The sequence below is a fragment of the Fundulus heteroclitus genome, chromosome 10 (genome assembly GCF_011125445.2).
Source record: "Fundulus heteroclitus isolate FHET01 chromosome 10, MU-UCD_Fhet_4.1, whole genome shotgun sequence".
Taxonomy (NCBI): Eukaryota; Metazoa; Chordata; class Actinopteri; order Cyprinodontiformes; family Fundulidae; genus Fundulus; species Fundulus heteroclitus.
In genome coordinates, this window is record NC_046370.1 from 4,118,989 (window position 1) to 4,137,098 (window position 18,110).

At 40.2% G+C, this 18,110-nt stretch overlaps 1 protein-coding gene across 7 annotated transcripts in view; it reads left to right on the forward strand.

Annotated features, from left to right (window-relative positions):
* plce1 (phospholipase C, epsilon 1) overlaps positions 1-18,110 on the forward strand; it is a 124,160-nt gene that overhangs the window by 96,126 nt on the left and 9,924 nt on the right. For 4 of the 7 annotated variants that reach the window (XM_036141807.1, XM_036141812.1, XM_036141809.1 and 1 more), the window contains 20 exons: positions 1-145; positions 1,396-1,560; positions 1,828-1,942; positions 2,093-2,252; positions 2,345-2,467; positions 3,912-4,048; positions 4,133-4,371; positions 4,470-4,531; positions 4,893-5,058; positions 5,157-5,264; positions 5,567-5,683; positions 6,724-6,882; positions 7,219-7,354; positions 7,612-7,653; positions 12,162-12,280; positions 12,501-12,618; positions 14,061-14,198; positions 14,434-14,724; positions 16,662-16,825; positions 17,339-17,600. In XM_036141807.1, the coding sequence (XP_035997700.1) occupies positions 1-145; positions 1,396-1,560; positions 1,828-1,942; positions 2,093-2,252; positions 2,345-2,467; positions 3,912-4,048; positions 4,133-4,371; positions 4,470-4,531; positions 4,893-5,058; positions 5,157-5,264; positions 5,567-5,683; positions 6,724-6,882; positions 7,219-7,354; positions 7,612-7,653; positions 12,162-12,280; positions 12,501-12,618; positions 14,061-14,198; positions 14,434-14,724; positions 16,662-16,825; positions 17,339-17,600 (2,966 nt within the window). The remainder of the gene's footprint in view (positions 146-1,395; positions 1,561-1,827; positions 1,943-2,092; positions 2,253-2,344; positions 2,468-3,911; positions 4,049-4,132; positions 4,372-4,469; positions 4,532-4,892; positions 5,059-5,156; positions 5,265-5,566; positions 5,684-6,723; positions 6,883-7,218; positions 7,355-7,611; positions 7,654-12,161; positions 12,281-12,500; positions 12,619-14,060; positions 14,199-14,433; positions 14,725-16,661; positions 16,826-17,338; positions 17,601-18,110) is intronic. The other 3 variants (XM_036141808.1, XM_036141811.1, XM_036141813.1) reach the window with 1 other exon arrangement.

The following is an 18,110-nucleotide window of genomic DNA, read 5'->3' on the forward strand; positions in this document are numbered from 1 at the left end:
GCTCCTGCACTTTGTGGCACCTAATCACACCGCACAAACGCTCCATAAGGGCCTGTCAGAGCTGGTGAGCGCAACCAGGAAACTGAAGAAGTTTCCCGACCAAAGACTGCAGTGGCTGAGGAGGCAGTATGTTAGCTTGTATCAGGTAAATCCTGAGCTGGAATTGTATTAATAAACATTTTAACAGATGTCCCCCATGCATTGCATTGCTGAAGTATTGACCTTGAACTTTTGCACATATCATGTTCTAACCACATACATCATTGTAATGCATTGTTTTTTTATATATATTTGTTTTGTTCACAAATATAATCCGGAAAAGTGTGGTGTACATTTGCATTCATCCCGCTTTATTTTGATATCCCCTAAATAAGATCCAGTTTTAAACAACTACAGGGCTGTATTGAAAGTCTTTCCACAAAAGCTATGGTCCTGAACAGTCATAGCATCGAATGAATGGTTTAGGTCAAAGCAAATTCATGTGTGAGATGTGCCTTCTTCACTGCAACAAGGGAACTAAAAGTAAATACATTTTCTTGAAATTGGTGTATTTGTCCTTAATTTGAGCAGGTAAATAAGATTATCTGCCAATAGAATGAGTATTTTTACCTCTTAAATAAGATAATTAGATATAATGCACTTGAAATAAGATGATGGTGATGAGTTTGTTTCTATTTCAAGTGCAAAAAGCCTATTCCATTCGTAGATCATTTAAACTTGTATGCTTAAATCAAGGATAAATACACTAATATCAAGAAAGTTTTACTTACCTTTAGTTCCCTTTTTGCAGTGTCAAAGTCCAGAGCTAAATCCGATTAAGAATCTATGGCAAGAATTGAGAATTGGTGGTAACGGATGCCCGGGCTCCCATCTGACTGAACTTTTTGCTTACAAAAATAACAAAAATCGTTGGCATGCAGGCATGAAACAGTGCAAAAAAAATGTCTACAAAGTATTGACGCAGGCGAGTGGAAAAGATAGGAACACCACATTTTTAGGATATTTTTTTTGTTTGTTGAAGAATTTAAGACCATTTCCATGAGTCATTTTCCTTCTTCTTGAGATTTTTGTGCTGGTTAGTCACATAAAATGCAGATAAAGATGGAAGTTTGATAAAATGTGAACAAAGTTCAAGAGGTGTTGGTCCTGTTACAAGACTGTGTATTTTGTCCTGCTTATATTTGTTCATTCTGTTTTAAGAAAACTATATTGCATGTTTTAACATGGCCTAATGTGTAACATTTCATGATGGCTATCTTAACAGTTTCTTATGTTTACATATTAACAGGAGAAAAGGATTTAAGTTTGACTTTCATTGAGGCACAACATTGATCTTAGCATTGTAATTGTAGCATACTGTTCTGTTGCTCTAATTCTACGTCTCTGCATATTTAGGAGGACGGCAGGTACGAAGGTCCCACATTAGCTCAGGCCATTGAGCTGTTTGGTGGGAGGAGGTGGAACATGGGGACTGGTGCTGTAGAGAAGCAAAGTAATCAGAAAAACAGCCCACTCAGCATCAATGACAAGTCCAAGAAGAAAAAGAAGGCTCTTGTAAGGGTCAGTACAAAGAGTTTTTATTTGTTTTCTGTAAAGTGCCTCTTCTAATGCACCTTTAACAAAGCATATAGCTCACAGTCATAATAGTTTAACAATAAGTTCAATCTCAGAAGGCAAGACGAACATTACTGTCTGGGCGTCCCATAATATTAGATATTATGGTTTAGAAATGATTCAAAACTAAAAAGAAAGCAAGGTCCTACAAAACACCTCTAGTTCAAATTTTTAATTTTTCTATTGATGAAAGTGTTTGCGCACCTATTCCAGGGAGACAGCGGGGATGCCACTGACGACGAGATGGTTTCCAGGAAGACACGGAGCTGTAAGGAAGGTCTATACCGAAACGGTCCTGAGTCCGACAGCGTCGACCAAGAAGATCCAGGTGAGACGTTTTAAACGTATTTATATTCAGAAAAACGAAAGTAGGACAGATGATTTCTAACTAGGATTCATTTAGAATTAAAGTCTCTAAAAAACGCATGGGAGGAAAACTCTGTGCATAATTAGTTTTTTATCTTCATCATCTCTGCAGATGACAGCTTCCCAGGACCTTTCTCCCTATCATCCAACAAGAGCTCTGGGTTGCTAGCCTCTTCCTCTTCATCGTCTTCTTCCTCCAGCATGGCGGGGTCCAACCACTCCCGTCCACAATCCTCTCCGATCCTGTCAGGAACCTCCAAGTCACAGCCAGGGTAAAAACAACTAATAAGAGCTCACGGGTCAATAAGAAGTATTCTTTTTTTTATTTCAGTCATTATATTTTCTTTCCCTTTGGGATCTGCAGGGCCTGGAGCAGCAGATCGTGGCACGGCCGAGGTAAAGGCTGCTTCAGGGGCTTCCAGAATCTCATGATTTCTGACAGCACCATGAGCTTCATTGAGTTTGTTGAGCTCTTCAAGTCATTCAGGTATCTTTGACATGGATTACTGTTCAAATCAATAATTAGCCTCTATTTCTTTAATATGGAGTTTGAACACTGGGCTAATGTCTCCTTTTTAGCCTTTACACAGTGGATTAAACATGATATAAAGCACAAGCCAGCATTCAGTTCTGTCTTTTCTGCTGAATGTATATACTGTATAAATATACAGACAGGAGGATGTACCTCCTTACTGTTATGTAATAGTCATGTTTGTATCAAATGTGCAAAAAGGCAGTGTGCTACAATAAATGCCTCTCATAGTTATCATGTTTAGGGAATTTTCAAAGGATTCTGGTCTGTGATTTATTTGGCTTGTCTAAATTTTTCCGTGTCCAATGAATGGAAATAAAAGCTGTGCCCTGATAAGCATTTCTTGTAACAGTCCTCCTTCATTTTTAAGATTGTTAGATGTTAACTTATCTTCTGCCTAGCCTTATAAATTGTGCTGTCCAAAGTAATAACCACAAAGTACAGTTTTGCTGTTTTCATGGCTCAGGGTCAGGAAGAAATTTAAGAGATGGGATGTGGAGACATTTTTAAATGAAACCCCTTTTGAAGTCGTGGGCTTTCTTGGAAGGGCTGTTTTATAGTGCGGTGCATTGAATAAGTATGTATAGTCCTTCAATCTTTGCACATTTCGTCATGTTACACAAACTTCAATGGCTTTTGGGAGGATTTTGTCATAGACCAACACAAAGTAGTTTATAACAATAAAGCTGAGACACAAATTTTTATGCAGACCAGAAAGTTCAGCTGTAGTCTGAACAACTCACCTATTTTCCACATGTTTGCGGTCGGCTGGATGGCTTGAGGCTTTTTGCGTGGCTGTGGATCTCTGCAGCTCCTCCAGAGTTAGCACAGAGGCCTCTTGGCTGCTTCTCTGATTAATGTTCTCCTTGCATGGCCTTGTCAGTTTAGGTGAATGGTCGAATCTTAGTAGGTTGGCAGCTGTGCCATTCTCTTGTGAGATGTTTAAAGCTTGGGATATCGTTTATTAACCCAGCCCTCGTTTAAACTTCTCCACAACCTTCTCCCTGAGCTGTCTGCTGGGTTCCTTGGTCTTCATGGTCCTGTTTGGTCTCGAGTGTCTCTTGACAAACCTCTGAGACCTTCGCTACCATACAGGTGGACTCCGTTATTGGAAACAGTGACCTTTAAATGCAGTTGGTTGCACAGGATTTTATTAATGGATATCAGATTAAGGAGGTTTGAATACAGAGGCATCCTTTAAAAGGACAAGGAAAGAGAAAGATTAGACACATTTTCTTCTTCTTACAACCTCCTGAAGCCTGAGTATAATTACCTGACCTTTTTATTTATCTTAATGGAAACTCAAATTGGTTTCACAGTTTAAAAGGCAGTCAGGTTAACTATTCTGTGAGTTGATGTTGGACAGGAATTGGACTAAATGGATTTGTTCTCTCCGCAGCATCCGAAGCAGGAAGGACCTGAAAGAGCTGTTTGACACCTTCGCTGTGCCCTGCAGTCGCTCGGGTCCAGAATCCTCCCCTCTCTACACCAACCTCAAGATAGATGACAAAGACACAGGGCTACAGCCAGACCTCGGTAACAACAGAAAAAAAAAAAAATCATAATTATGCTGACGTGCCCTCTTTTTTGTACCGGCTCCTAATCTCGTCTGCTCCTCAGACTTATTAACGCGGAATGGATCTGATCTGGGCCTGTTTATCCGGACGAGGCAGCTGATGTCAGACAACCAGAAGCAGATCTCGGATGCAATTGCGGCAGCCAGCATTGTGACGAACGGCACAGGGGTGGAGAACGCATCGCTCGGCGTTTTGGGATTGGCTATTCCACAGCTCAATGACTTTTTAGTGAACTGTCAGAGAGAGCACCTGAGCTTTGACGAGATTCTGAGCATTATACAGGTAAAAGTCTGGAACTAGGCGGATAATAACGCCGCATCGAATACAGATTAAACCTAACTTACAAAAACTTCAAAGTAACACTTTTCTTTCTCTTGCAGAAGTTTGAGCCCTCAATGTTAATGAGACAAATGGGATGGATGTCATTTGAAGGTTTTGCAAGGTATAGCATAAAGGACATACTTAATTTAAACCACATTGAAAAGTATGGTCCATACAAATTCCTAAAATTGGGAACTTTTAGGCATTCATCTTCAACTTTCCCACATTTTTGTCTCGTTAGGGCTGCAAAGATCAATGTATTTTAAAGGATTTTAGACTTGATGCTGTTTTCTAGGTTTCCTTTAATCGCTACTTTTTAACCAGTCTGTCTGTATAATTAGATTGAATTGACTTTGTTCATGCTAATAAAATACATTAAAGCTTAAAATGTGATAAAAGTTCAAGAAGAATGAATATTTCCGCTTATAGAACACAACAGTGTGTGAAATATCTTAGGAATTGTTTTGCTTCGTCTGTCTCAGGTTCTTGATGGACAAAGACAACTTTGCTTCTCGTAATGAGGAATCTCTGATGAATCCAGATGAGCTGCAGCACCCTCTGTCGTATTACTACATTGAGTCTTCTCACAACACCTACCTGACAGGTCATCAGCTCAAAGGAGAGTCCTCCGTTGAGCTTTACAGCCATGTAAGACACACTGTTGTACAATTTCCGTCCAGAATTTCAAGATCTTCAACCTTTTATTTGAGAAGTGAATTGGTTTTTGTAAATGTTTCGACATTTAGGTCCTCCTTCAAGGCTGTAGGAGTGTGGAGTTGGATTGCTGGGATGGAGATGACGGCATGCCAGTCATTTACCATGGACACACACTCACCACTAAAATTCCCTTTAAGGTTAGAGACATGCTTGCATATTTTAAATAAAAGAAAGTGAAATCGGTCACTAACTTGCTTCAGTTTCCTTTCAAATGAATTTGGTAAAAGTCTGACCCTGGATCAGATCAAATTACTCTACTAGTGTGTTGAGTTCCTGTTTATAAATCTAAATTTATAAAAGATTACTCAGATTCACCGACAGGTCACCACTTAGTATTGTTTATTGTTGATCTTGTGGAACATGGTTTATATACTTGTTTTGTTTCTGCTTTTTAAGCGTGAGGCTGTAACTAAGACGTTTTCCTCTATTAATCCATCAGGACGTGGTGGAAGCCATCAATCGGTCTGCATTTGTCAACTCTGACATGCCGGTCATACTGTCCATAGAGAACCACTGCTCCCTTCTGCAACAACGTAAGATGGCTGAAATATTCAAGGTATGACGGGACGCCATGTCTGAGACATTCTTTTGGGATTTTCTTAATACCTAAGTAGTAACTAAGACTAAAAACATCAACATTTTATTTCCATTAATGGTCACATACAGTATCAGTGAGGAGTTGAAATACAGCCATCAACGGTGTGAATCTCATATTAATACTGTCCTTTAAATTATGCTTTTTTTTAACCATTTTTGAGGCAGGACCAGGATGATTATACAATAAACAAGCAATAGTGTGTGTTCTTTTTTTCTTGATTTTCGCTAATATTCACTGGGCCAAAAAGATACTGGCTAAATATATATTTACAACCTCACTGATATATAGTTAAATATCGCTTGCCATTGGTACATTTTATTTAATTGGTTGGTTTTATTGCATGGATACAGTTTATCAGCAATACAGTTAAGGCCAAGCCAATCTTAACAAAGTCCGGCTTTATCTTTCAGGATCGTTGTCCTATTGGAACACCAACTGTGTCAAAGTGTCTCTCCTCTAACACAAACCTTTCCCTTCTGATAACAGTAAATTAGTTAGAATGATGAAAATACATGTACATGTGATTTTTACAAGAGTTTTCAATCACCACCTTTTTTAAGCAGTTATGAACATTTTAACAAGCAGTTTTCCAAGCAGAAGCCTGATTTTTGGTTAACTGTGTGTTTTTCGTCTCGCTTTTTTAAGTGGATTGTCCAGTCTGGGTCATGCACGTCCAGGAAAAGATGGCTAAATCATAGAATATCATCATGCTTTCATCTAAGAAAACTTTACATCGTATCCTCCTCCTTGGAGACCCACTTCTGGCCATCTTGATAAATTGAACTCTTTCAAGTTGAAAAAGCTCCGTGACCCTCGGCAGCTTACATCACCACGGTCTTGTTTGTTTTGTTTGCAGTGTTTTGATAAAGTCACTTTCATTTTCGACTTGAGCTTCAGACATCCCCCCCCCTCCTCAATCCTTTCCACACGACACGTCTTCTCATTTGAAGGGATCATGCCGATGTCATCCGTCATATTTGAATTGGTTTTTCCATTAGACCGTGTTTGGAGAACGTCTCGTGACTCGTTTCCTGTTTGAGGGCGACTTCAGCGATGACCCTCACCTGCCATCCCCGCTGCAGCTGCGTGGGAAGATCCTCCTCAAGAACAAGAAGCTCAAAGCCCATCAGGCACCGGTGGACATCCTCAAACAGAAGGTTGGGATGAAACAGCTCCCATCCCCATGTTTGCATAATTTATATTTCCAAGAATGGACTCTGCTAAGGATCTTCTAGGTTGCTTTATTTTATTATATAGTCAGCACCAATAACCTTTTAGAGTGCCGTGAAACATGAATAATTGATGCAAACGTTCTCAAATGTATGCATCATTGCTGGTTAGAAGCAACCATTTAGGCTGTGCATTTTCTATGGATAACAACATTTATATTTACAATCTTCAGAGAATTATAGATTATTCTTTTTATGTTTTTCATGCATATTTATGTGTGTATATTTTATTTGTTTATCCAAATGGGTCAAACTGTTTCACAGGCTCACCAGCTGGCACACATGCAAGCCCAGGCGAGCAACGGATCACCAGGAGTTTCTTCCTCTAACAACCACGCCAACGAGGAGGAGGAGGAGGAAGAAGATGAATATGACTATGATTACGAGTCTCTATCAGATGGTGAGGATATTTATGATCTGAAATGGGGAAAAAACTAACTTCAAAGCAGGACTCCAGTAAAAAGGCCCACTGGGATTTCTGTGAACTCTCAAGCTTGAATTTCCCCACTTAAAGTTTTTATGTTGTCTTCTTTCGTTTAACTCTCTATTCACAACTCTATCCTGTCCTCCGTCTTTTTAACAGCTGAGTGTGATTTGTTGACACTTTATTCTTTTTCGTTTCATTTTCCCTTTTTCTTGCCTTTTTTTCCCACCTAGCTGATGTCCTCACAGCCTCTACTGCCTCATATGGCCTTGAAGGTAAATGCTCTGATGTGCCTCTCCAAGCTTTAGTGTTTTCTCTGTAATTGTTGAGCAGTGGAATAAATTGTGGTTCTTCCTCAGAAACAACCTCAGAAAGATAAAAAGTATCTTTACCCATTCAATGTTTTCCCATTTTGTCACGTTACAACTACAGACTATCTTGATTTTCTTCTAGTATTTTATATCATGCGGGATATGTAATTGTGGCAAGCACAGTTTTCTGATTTCTAGACTGAAATCCAGCGCAGCTTTCAGAACTGAATGTATTATTAAAAACGGTCCAGCTGTCCTGTGAACGCCTCAGAGGTATGTTAGAGAACATCAGTGGATGAAGAAACACAGAAGACGGGTCGGGGATAAGGTTGTTGAGAATTTCGGTTATAAAACAATATCCCAAGCGTTGAACACTGAATCGGTCATCTGAAAATATAAATGTATGGCACAACTTCAAGACACCCAACATGGTCAACCAGCTTTGCCCATAAACTGGGGCAGATTGGCATTAATTAGAAAAGCCGATGGTAATTCTGGGTTAATCATCAGGTGGGTTAATTATCTTTATTGTCATTGCAACGTGCATTCCAATTAGCTTGAAGAAAGTCATTGTGGAAAACCAACTTTGCACTGAACTCGCCATGATAAAGTGAAACATGATGGCGGCACTATGATGCTATGGGGATGCTTTCTTTACCATCGACAAGGAAGCTGGTCAGATGAGGTGAAGTTAAATTCGAGGCAATGCTGGAAGAACATCTGTTAACGGCCGCAAGATACTGTGAGCATAGAGCCAGAGCTACAACAGATTGGTTTAATTAAAAGCATATTCACCTGTGGGAATGGCCCTGCTGGCGGAGTCATACCCCCAAAAGACTGGCAGGGCTTTACTGCAACTAAAGGAGGCTGTAAAAGGTGTTCGCTTGAAGGCTGAAGACCCAAAAAAAAAACCCTGAGGCCTTACAGAACAGCTGCATTCATACTGATAATATGTTTACACCAAGTATACACCTATTTAATAAATAGGTGACTAAAGGCAATTGTTAGCACTGGATTATATTTAGGTATATAAGAGTAAAGGAGGTTTAGTACCCAAAAATGTAATTTACCTTCCACTTAAAGGGACATAGCCACGTTATACAGTTATATAAAAAAGACAAAAAAGCGTTTGATCATGATAAAATAAGGTTATATACATAAAGCGTCCATCCTGATAGTGTTATGATAGTCCTTTTTAGAACCCCAGCAACAAGTGTGATGAGCAAATATAAACAGACAACAGCAACTTTAAGAGCCTCATATCAGAATATCACGGAGAAATTAATTTCCTGTTCCTAAACGCAAACAGGGACACAGCATCAAGGTAAGAACCAATCAATCAATCTATTTATAATGTTGTTTGGCTAAGAAGAGCATTGCTTTCGCTATTATCACAATATTAATGAGGACGTTTACTCACATCAATCAGCTCTGCGGCAGCTTTAGCTTCTGCTTCAGTGAACACCAACGTTCATATTGTATTCCCAGGGACATTCCAGGCTTTATCCTCTCAGAATAAAATGTATGTTTATGCATTTTTTATATATATATATTTTTTTTTTTTACACTGGATCTTGGACCTTTCTTCATTGTTTCCACATTTCGCTGGGAGATGCTAATAACCGTTAGCTGCTTCCTTGTTTATCCCCTGCTGCACATGTGCAGTGTCATACTTCTGTTGCCATTATAAATAAAGACGAAAGGCTTTATTTACTAACAAACTGAGAAAAAAACAAACTGTAAAACAAAAAACAAAAAAAAAAACAAATAAGCCAGCAGGACGTGATAATCTTTCAGAAAAACTCTGTATGCAACCAAAGTGAGCTACTGATGTATAAATAAATAAAAAAGTAAAATCTTGCACTACATTTTGTTGGTCTATCACATGAAATCCCAATAAAATACATGGATATTTATGGTTGGTACGTGACAAAGGTGGAAAAGATTGAATTAATTTAATAACAATAAAACTCTTTATTCAGAGAGTGACACCAACATTCTGTGTTTTAGCTAGATACTTTGATTTTGTGGCGTAAATTGACTCCGTGTTTTTCTACCACTGCAAAATGACTACAGATTAAACACCAGCATGAAGACGTGCGTTAGTGATTGTTGCTGCTACTGCTTGCTTTCTGCTTGGGTAGATCAAAGGTCCTGCTCTGCTGTATGTAGCATCCTGGCATGGGAACCAGCTCTTCGATCTGTTTCCTAGTGAACTTTTAACTTTACTACATTTTTAATGTTTGATAATAGAAAATAATGTGAGGCAACACATCAGCTTTCTTCTTAAACATGAGCAACCCAGTATATGCAGCTTTTTATGACACCTCAGCTCAGAAGCAGCTGTTTGTTGCTTTAATTCATTATTCTGTGTTTGCTGTTATTTACCACAGCCCTCCAACCAGCTGTGTAGTTTCTCCACGTTGACGTTTATGTGCTGTCTTTATTTAAGCTTATATCAACCTCAGATCAACTGTCTGTGAACGCTGAGTTTTGGAAAACCTGAGACCGCTTTCTGCCTTCTTCTAGCTTAGATCTGAGCTTCCTTCATGTTTATTTAAGTCTTTTTTCCCCCTGTCTGCTCATGTGAAACAGAGTAACAGCTGTAGAAATGCAATGCTGTGGGGCAACCTAATGGCTCATCTGTATTGATAAAACTGAGAATTTGTTAATGTGGTTAAAATTGAGTGCCTGTTGATAAGACTTTACACTAATCGGCAGTGATGTCTGTATAGGATTACTCTATGTCCCACAAAGATAAGATCCCCCTCCCTCCCTCCTTCCCTCCATACTGTAGTTGTCTGTGACCTCGCCAGCGGCTGGGCAGACTCGTCAAGGAAACAAAACAAAGCCATCTGGTTTCTCAGGCCCTGCTCTGCCCCTGCACTGAACAACAAACCAGGGGAAACTACCCTGTCCTGGTCCCAGCCCCAGCGCTGCCCTTTGCTATTCCCCGCTCGTCCCTGTCCGACGGATGCACTGATCACAGACCTACAGTGGAGCAGTTTTGTTTTATTTGCAAGACCGGCACAGGAATATAAACCAATAAATTTAGCTTGATCAAGTAAACAATCTTCTCCCCAGTGTGTTTTATAGTATAAGGTTTAGCACCGACATCAGCTGGCCCTCCCTCCAGTCACTCTTTGGCCCACCTTTTCAGCTGCTATCTGCCAGCCTCACATTAAACGTCATCTTGGTTGCGAAAGCATTTTCGGAGAACATTTCAAATGTCAGGAATCACGTTTTTCCCGATAAAAATCCTCCCAGCGTTTAAGCTGATGTATGTTTTTTTTTCTCCTATGGTTTTGGCTTTTATTTCTGTGTAGGAGGAAGGGAGCCTCCAAACAAACTGCTGTTGCTACTGTTTACAGTTAAGAGATATTCCTTTGAATATTTATTTTCACGCTGGTATCTTTGTAAGTTTTTCGCTTCTGAAGTGCTTGTAAGCTCCTCTAGTAGGAAATACTCTGCTTGTTAACTGCTTAATATGTTGCTTCTAAATGATTTTCTAATAATCTGCACTGTCATCACTTTAATGTCAACACGTGCAATCTCAATAACAAAGCACTTATACAACATTTAGATTAATAAAGAGATTTGTTCTGTTTTTGCTTAAATATTTCAGGTCACGGAATAATTTACCAGACATAAGCTGAGGAAATAAAAATGCAGTTTTCGAACAATGATTTCTCATCCTGAAAGCGAGTATGTGGCGATAGTGGAAAGAAACAACTCCCTTTTAACAGGAAGAAACCTTTGGCAGAACTAGGCTCAGAGGAAGCAGTCATCATCCTCGGCTGGCTGGCTGATAAAAGGACAGGAGGGAAACTGAAATAAACACAAGCACTGAGCCAGGGGTACTTTCTATAAGAACGAAATAAATAGCGTATGCATGATTACTGGTGGACACATCTCAATGGATGGCTCCATTAGGCAAAGAGACACAGCTATACGATGAATCACTGAATAAGGGGTATTATCTGAGGAGAAAACTAAACCTGGCAGGCCAGAACGATAGGAGGTGTGATGTGCCGTTGACGTCGACCAAGCCCTAGTGTTTATTCTGCTGTGCTGCTTTACATTCAGCTTATATCTTAAGGGATATGCTGCGTGCACATTGGACGTACTCAGACTTGGATGTAATTTCATGCTTACAGATGTTCATGTTGGTGTAGGTTCTATTAAAGAGAACAATAGGCTTAAATACAGGCATGTTTGGATGCTTGCTTGCTTGACTGGAATCCTTTTTGACGAGGATTTCCTGTTGACACGCAGTCAGCCTTTCAAATCCATTTTCATTTGATCATCTGCATTTGCTCAACTGATCATGCCAACTCGGTTGTTTCGTGCAGCTCGTTCCAGAGTGATAAATGTGGACATTCAGTCAGGTGTTCATTCGCTTACAGAAGAGTGTTTAAAGAAGCTGGATCTTATTAGGCTTAAATTCTCTATGAATCTGTTTCATTGTACAGATAACATCCTGGATGACAAACCTGATGGTAAGAGCCCGGGAGACAAAGAGGAGCCAAGTGTCGATGAAATACCCAAGAGGCTGAAGAAGGCTGAAAACATGATGCAGAGCAAAGGAAAGGTTAGGAACCTCAAGTGATAAACCAACTTCATTCCTTTGAAAGAGTTGAGGAAATATTTACTCTATTTAAATATTATTATTTCAGTCATGTTCCCTTCATTGTTCTGGTACAGAGCAACAAATAAAGAAAATAAAACCTACCTGTGTCTGTTTATGATCTGAAATTCAGCTTCTGTATTTATATATTTATTTTCTTATGTTTGCGCCCCTGAACCTGCAGGTGTTTGACATGGAGCTGGGTGAGGAGTTTTACCTTCCTCAGAACAAGAAGGAGAGCCGACAGATCGCCCAGGAGCTCTCTGACATCATCATCTACTGCCAGGCTGTAAAATTTCCCGGTATGGTTTTATTTTTTTTTAGTCTTCCCACTCCAGAAAATGCTTAGCTTGCCTTCTCGTTTAATCTCATTCTGTATTCTCTTGTGAAGTCATTGCCGCTCCCTTGATATTTACAGGGATCTTTCATTTCTCCACAATGAGGGTTATTTTATTCTATTCTATTTAACCTGATTCCTAAGAAGATTTCAATTTCATTTTAGTTTTTTTTTTTTTTAATCGTGTTGTTTCAAGAATGAAATGGTCTTTTCTACAATCCTTCTACTATCCCACACAGAACACCCACTAAGCTCATGACTCCCACCCTCCCTTGGGAAAATGTGGTCACTTTATTATGCTTCAGTTTTCTCTTGAACATAATAACTGCAAAGTTAGTTTCTCTTCTTTGTAAGAAAATGTTTTTTTTCCCTCCGGTGTAGGTAAGCTGGAAACTAAGGCCCTTATCCACTCATACCCTCCACTTGCTGCCACTTTTAGACTTAAGAGTTTAACTTCGGTTGCTTTAGTACATCCTCAGCTATTCAGATCAGAACGCTTGGCTTTGTTTTTAAGCCCTCATGATGTTGCTTAGATCATCTTCAGAGGGATCTGTCTTCATTCCTCGCTGCAATGCATCACAAATATTTCTCTTTGTGCCTTTAAATAGAAATCCCTATCAGCTCTTTCGTGTCTAAAGTATCGTCTTCGGTGCCTGAGTCCTTGTTTCTTTAAGTGACATATGCCCTTAGAAACCCGCCTGGTATTTTATTTGTTTACAGTCTCCAGAGACTAGGATGTGAGAAAGGAAGCCGGATGATTGGCTCATTTCACAAAGGCAGCGGGTCTGGCGTTATTCCTTTGCTGCCCTGGCCCCCAGAAAATGTGCGCAAACATTTAAATCACATAAAAACACTCAGCATTTATTAAAAGCAAAAATGTTTGATCTAAAATATTTACGTTTGTTTATTTATGCGATTTGATGTAATTGGTTTAATTTTATGCAAGGTTTTTGCTGCTCCTCACATTTCAAAAGGAAAATCTGTTTAAGGTGTTGTTTGCATAATTTGCTACTATGCTAATTCTCTTATACTATGGCTGAAACTGAAGGTGAAGTTATAGAAAACTTCCTTATTATGAGGGAAAGTCCCCAGATTCTGAGGAAAGTGCTACACACGTCATGCCAGTGGTGATGTTTTGGCTGTATCTTTGTGAAAGGACAGCCTAGAGACAATTGTAGAAAAACAGACAGATGTGATAACAGTCGGTCCACGCTTGTCTTTACACTGAAATGAGGTTTTACGAAACCATCGTGATCCATTGTTGATTCGAATCTTTGAGGTTTTTCACACTATTTGTTGGTCTCAGCTCAGTGTGAGCTGGAGCTGGGAATGAAGAGGGAAACTTATGGTTCAGCGTTTATCGTTAAAGATGTCCCTTCTGCCTCCTTGTTATGTGTGGGGATGCAGGTCTCTCTACATTGTCTCCGTCTGGCTCCGGTAGAGGGAAGGACCGGGGAAAGAGCAGGAAGTCCATATTTGGAACGGCTCCTTCTCGCTGTGGCACAACGGGGGAGGTGACAGCTCAGAACCGCACCCCAGGAAAAGGTATGCAGAGCCGAGAGCCGCTCTGTCAGAAAATAAAGCCCAATGCATTTAAGATTGATTGAATTGGTGCATTTGAAAGGTGTTGCTCAAGCTATTGGTATTTAAACCAAATAAATAGAACCCATATTCTGTTTCTCCTTGATTATTTTTGCATGGACTGTTGGTGCTTTGTTAATAAACGAGACGACCAGCACTCTAAATGAGCTGATTTCAGTCGTTTTTCACCTTTCTGCAGTTGGCTCCGAACGACACAGCTGGGAGGAACAGCAGACGTCGCCTGTCCTCAGCACCCCCACGTCGCTCAGCGCCATCATCCGCACACCCAAATGCTACCACATCTCATCCGTCAACGAGAACGCAGCCAAGCGCCTGTGTCGGCGCTACTCTCAGAAGCTGATCCAGCACACGGAGTGCCAGCTGCTCAGGACGTATCCAGCAGCGACCAGGATCGACTCCACCAACCCCAACCCTCTGCTCTTCTGGCTGCATGGAATCCAGCTGGTGGCGCTCAACTACCAGACAGACGGTGAGAGCAATGACCCCAAAGGGGAACATGTCAGCCAGAGACCCATACAGGTTAAATGACAGATGCTTTCTACTAGACAACACACTTGGATTTATTGTTTTTATATGATAGAAGGTCTTTAAGTTTACAGCATCTTTGAGTTGCGCTCTTCTAAAAAAGGGATTTTGTCTGTTTTGTTGATCCTACTGTACTCCACATCCAATTTTTTTCCCCTCCTTCCTTTAAAAGTCTTGGTATGCTCCAGGTGTCCTTGTCATTCTCTGTCTTAGTTTTCTTGCTGTCTTGTTTCTATGCAGTGCAGCTGAAATCTACCACCACTTTGTTTGTGACGATAAAATAAACACAATTAAAGTTTTTTTTTAACTCTGGATGCAAAATAGATACTCTAAAGGTTACAGTGCTGTGAACAAGTTTTTGCCACTTAAAGATATTTACTATTTTGTCACACATTAATGTTTCAGATCATCAATCTAATTTAAAAATCAAACAGCTATGTGAAAAAGTAATTTCCCCTTAAACCTAATAACTGGCTGCAATTACCCTTGAAAGCTATTATCTCCATCAACCATTTGCAACGACAGGCCATGAGTCTTTTGCATCCCCATGAAGGGAATTGTTGTAATTCAGCCATATGTGGGAGTCAGGTTAGCTCATGCCACACCATTTCATCCTTTTTTAAATCAGGACTTTGACTAGGCCCCTTCAAATGTTCATTTTATGTTTTTTCTTTGAGCCACCCAGAGTTATACTTATTGGTGTTTTTAGATAATATTCCTTCTGTGTAACCCAAGTGTGCTTGAGCTTAAGGACACACACTGATATCTGGACATTATTCTGCCAGGTTCTGTGCTGGGACCAGAATTTATGGTTCCATCAAATTATAGCAGCAGACGTGTATATATAAAAGAAAACAAAAAAAACATGGATACCATTTTTGCCTGGTCTCTTTCTTCTTGCAGAATTATGAACACTGACCTTAACTGGGGGAAGTGAGGTCATTTTTTATTTTTGTTTTTGTTTTTTTGGCCAGCCATCCTGAGCACGTTCACCAATGGTTCATGTTTTTTCTGTAATTGTGTTTCGCTGATGTCTCACAGACTTAGAAATCACAATGTAAACCTTTCCAGGCTGAAAGCTGCCAATCAGTTTGTTTCCCGTGTTTTCTTGAAATAATTTAGATCAAGGTGGCTTTTTAAGATATTTAGGCCTACTTCATGTTGTCAGAACGGCTCTATTTAAGTCGTTTTTGATTAATCAAGCCTGCTTGTGACTATTTGGGTTTCCAAAAAAAAGAGGTAAATCACAGTTAATTTATAAATTAACAGGGCAGTTACCTTTATCACACAGGGCCTGGGTGCCGGTGACAATGGTGTGTACATGACAAATACAGCTATCATTTAAAATTAAGTTGTTTATAATTTGTACTTTTACTTTTTCGTATTTTTAAAAAGTGATTTTAATTTGACACGTTTAAGTCTGTCAACAAAGCAAAAAACAGAGGGAATCTGTAAAGGGGCCAGTAGTTTTTGTAGAGCGTTGTAGGTTAGTAGTCTCTCTTTTCTTTACATATTTTCTATTCAATCATGGCTTCATTAACTTGATTAAAACATAAACTCCTCCTTGATGAAAATAGATGTGAGAAGGATGCTCACAATCACATTAAGTGTTTGCGTTTGGTAATCTCTCTCTCTAATACAGTTTGAAAGAGTGACAGTGTTAAACAGATGGAGACAATCCCATTCTGTCTTAAGAGTGGTTAACATGCCGACCACATACTGTTTTTGTGAGAAATCCCCCAACCTCCCTAAAGTCAGCCAACACTGCCACCTTTTCCCACAAACTGGGTTTCAAGTCAGTTGCTTCTACACTTTTGCTTTCTTGTGCGAAATGCCCACTAGATGTGTATGTTAAAAGTTTGGTTTCTCTCTCCTCCCCAGACCTGCCTATGCAGTTAAACACGGCGTTGTTCGAGGCTAACGGCTGCTGTGGCTACGTTCTGAAACCTGCTGTGCTTTGGGACCGCAGCTGTCCACTTTATCAGCAGTTCTGTCCGATGGAGAGAGATCTGGAGAAAATGAGCCCGGCAGCATATTCCCTCACAGTGAGTTTAAACGTCACTCAGAAGGACCGTCTCCTCTTTGAACATTTTCTTTCTTCCGTTTATTCTCAATCTTTCCTGCATGTTTCAAACGCTTTAAGCATCAGCGAGGATTTCTCCATGAATCTGCCTATACATACATTCCAGTGGATTTCTGTATTTTGGTGTCCGTGAAGAAAATAAAAACGAAACTCTTGGCTCTATTGCCTTTTTTGGATTGAAGACGATACGGTTGGCCCCTTTTGAAGTTGTTGCTGATGTCAATAAAGTGTTATTTGCCGGCTTGCTTTCCAGCCAGGTCATAAACACTGATGTACCAGAACAAAGAGCATAAACAGGAGTAAGTTGACACAGAAATCACACGCTGTCCCTGTGTGGCGGTCTAAAAGAAGGTTAATCCCTGTTTGCAGGTCAGAGTGACTGCAAATACAGGAGTCTCAGACCCACCGGTTATGTAGTGCCTAATGAAATGTGTCGTAACAGATGACGGTGTCTCACATGGGGCTTTTCTCTCAGCTTATTTCTGGACAGAACGTTTGTCCGGGGAACACCTCCGGCAGCCCCTGCATCGAGGTGGACGTTCTGGGAATGTCGGTGGACACCTACCACTTCCGTACCAAACCCATCCACCGCAACACCCTCAACCCGATGTGGAGCGAGCGCTTTCCGTTCACCGTGCATTTCGAGGAGATGTGTTTCCTGCGACTGGCCGTGGTGGAGAACAACAGCTCCCAGATCACTGCTCAGAGGATTCTACCTCTGAAAGCCCTCAAACCAGGTTGGAGTCAGAAGCACCAAACCTCTAATCACATGACAAACCTAAGATGTTCAGTATCTGGCAGAGGTATTCATACACCTGCAGCTTTTTCCACATTTTCTCATATTAACGCCACAAGCTTTCATGTATTTTGTCGGGATTTTAAGTGACAGACCAACACAAAGTATTATATAATTGTAAAGCAGGAGGAAAAGATTTTCTTACAAACAAAAATCTGAAAGGTTAAAACTCTAAATGAAATACGTCGCAGTCAAGCAATGTAAACCTACCGTGACCTCAACCCAACCTGACAGGCTGTGCTAGGAGAACATTAATCAGAGAAGCAGCCAAGAAGCCCATGCTCACTCTGGAGGAGCTGTGGAGGTCCACAACTCAGGTGGGAGAATCTGTTGACACTGCTTTTAATCTTCCCCTCCTTAATTAGGTTATTAATGAAGAATTACAAAAATCAAATCCATTATAAGAAAGCCACGAGAAGTCCCATTTATATGTCTACTATCATGTCTGCTG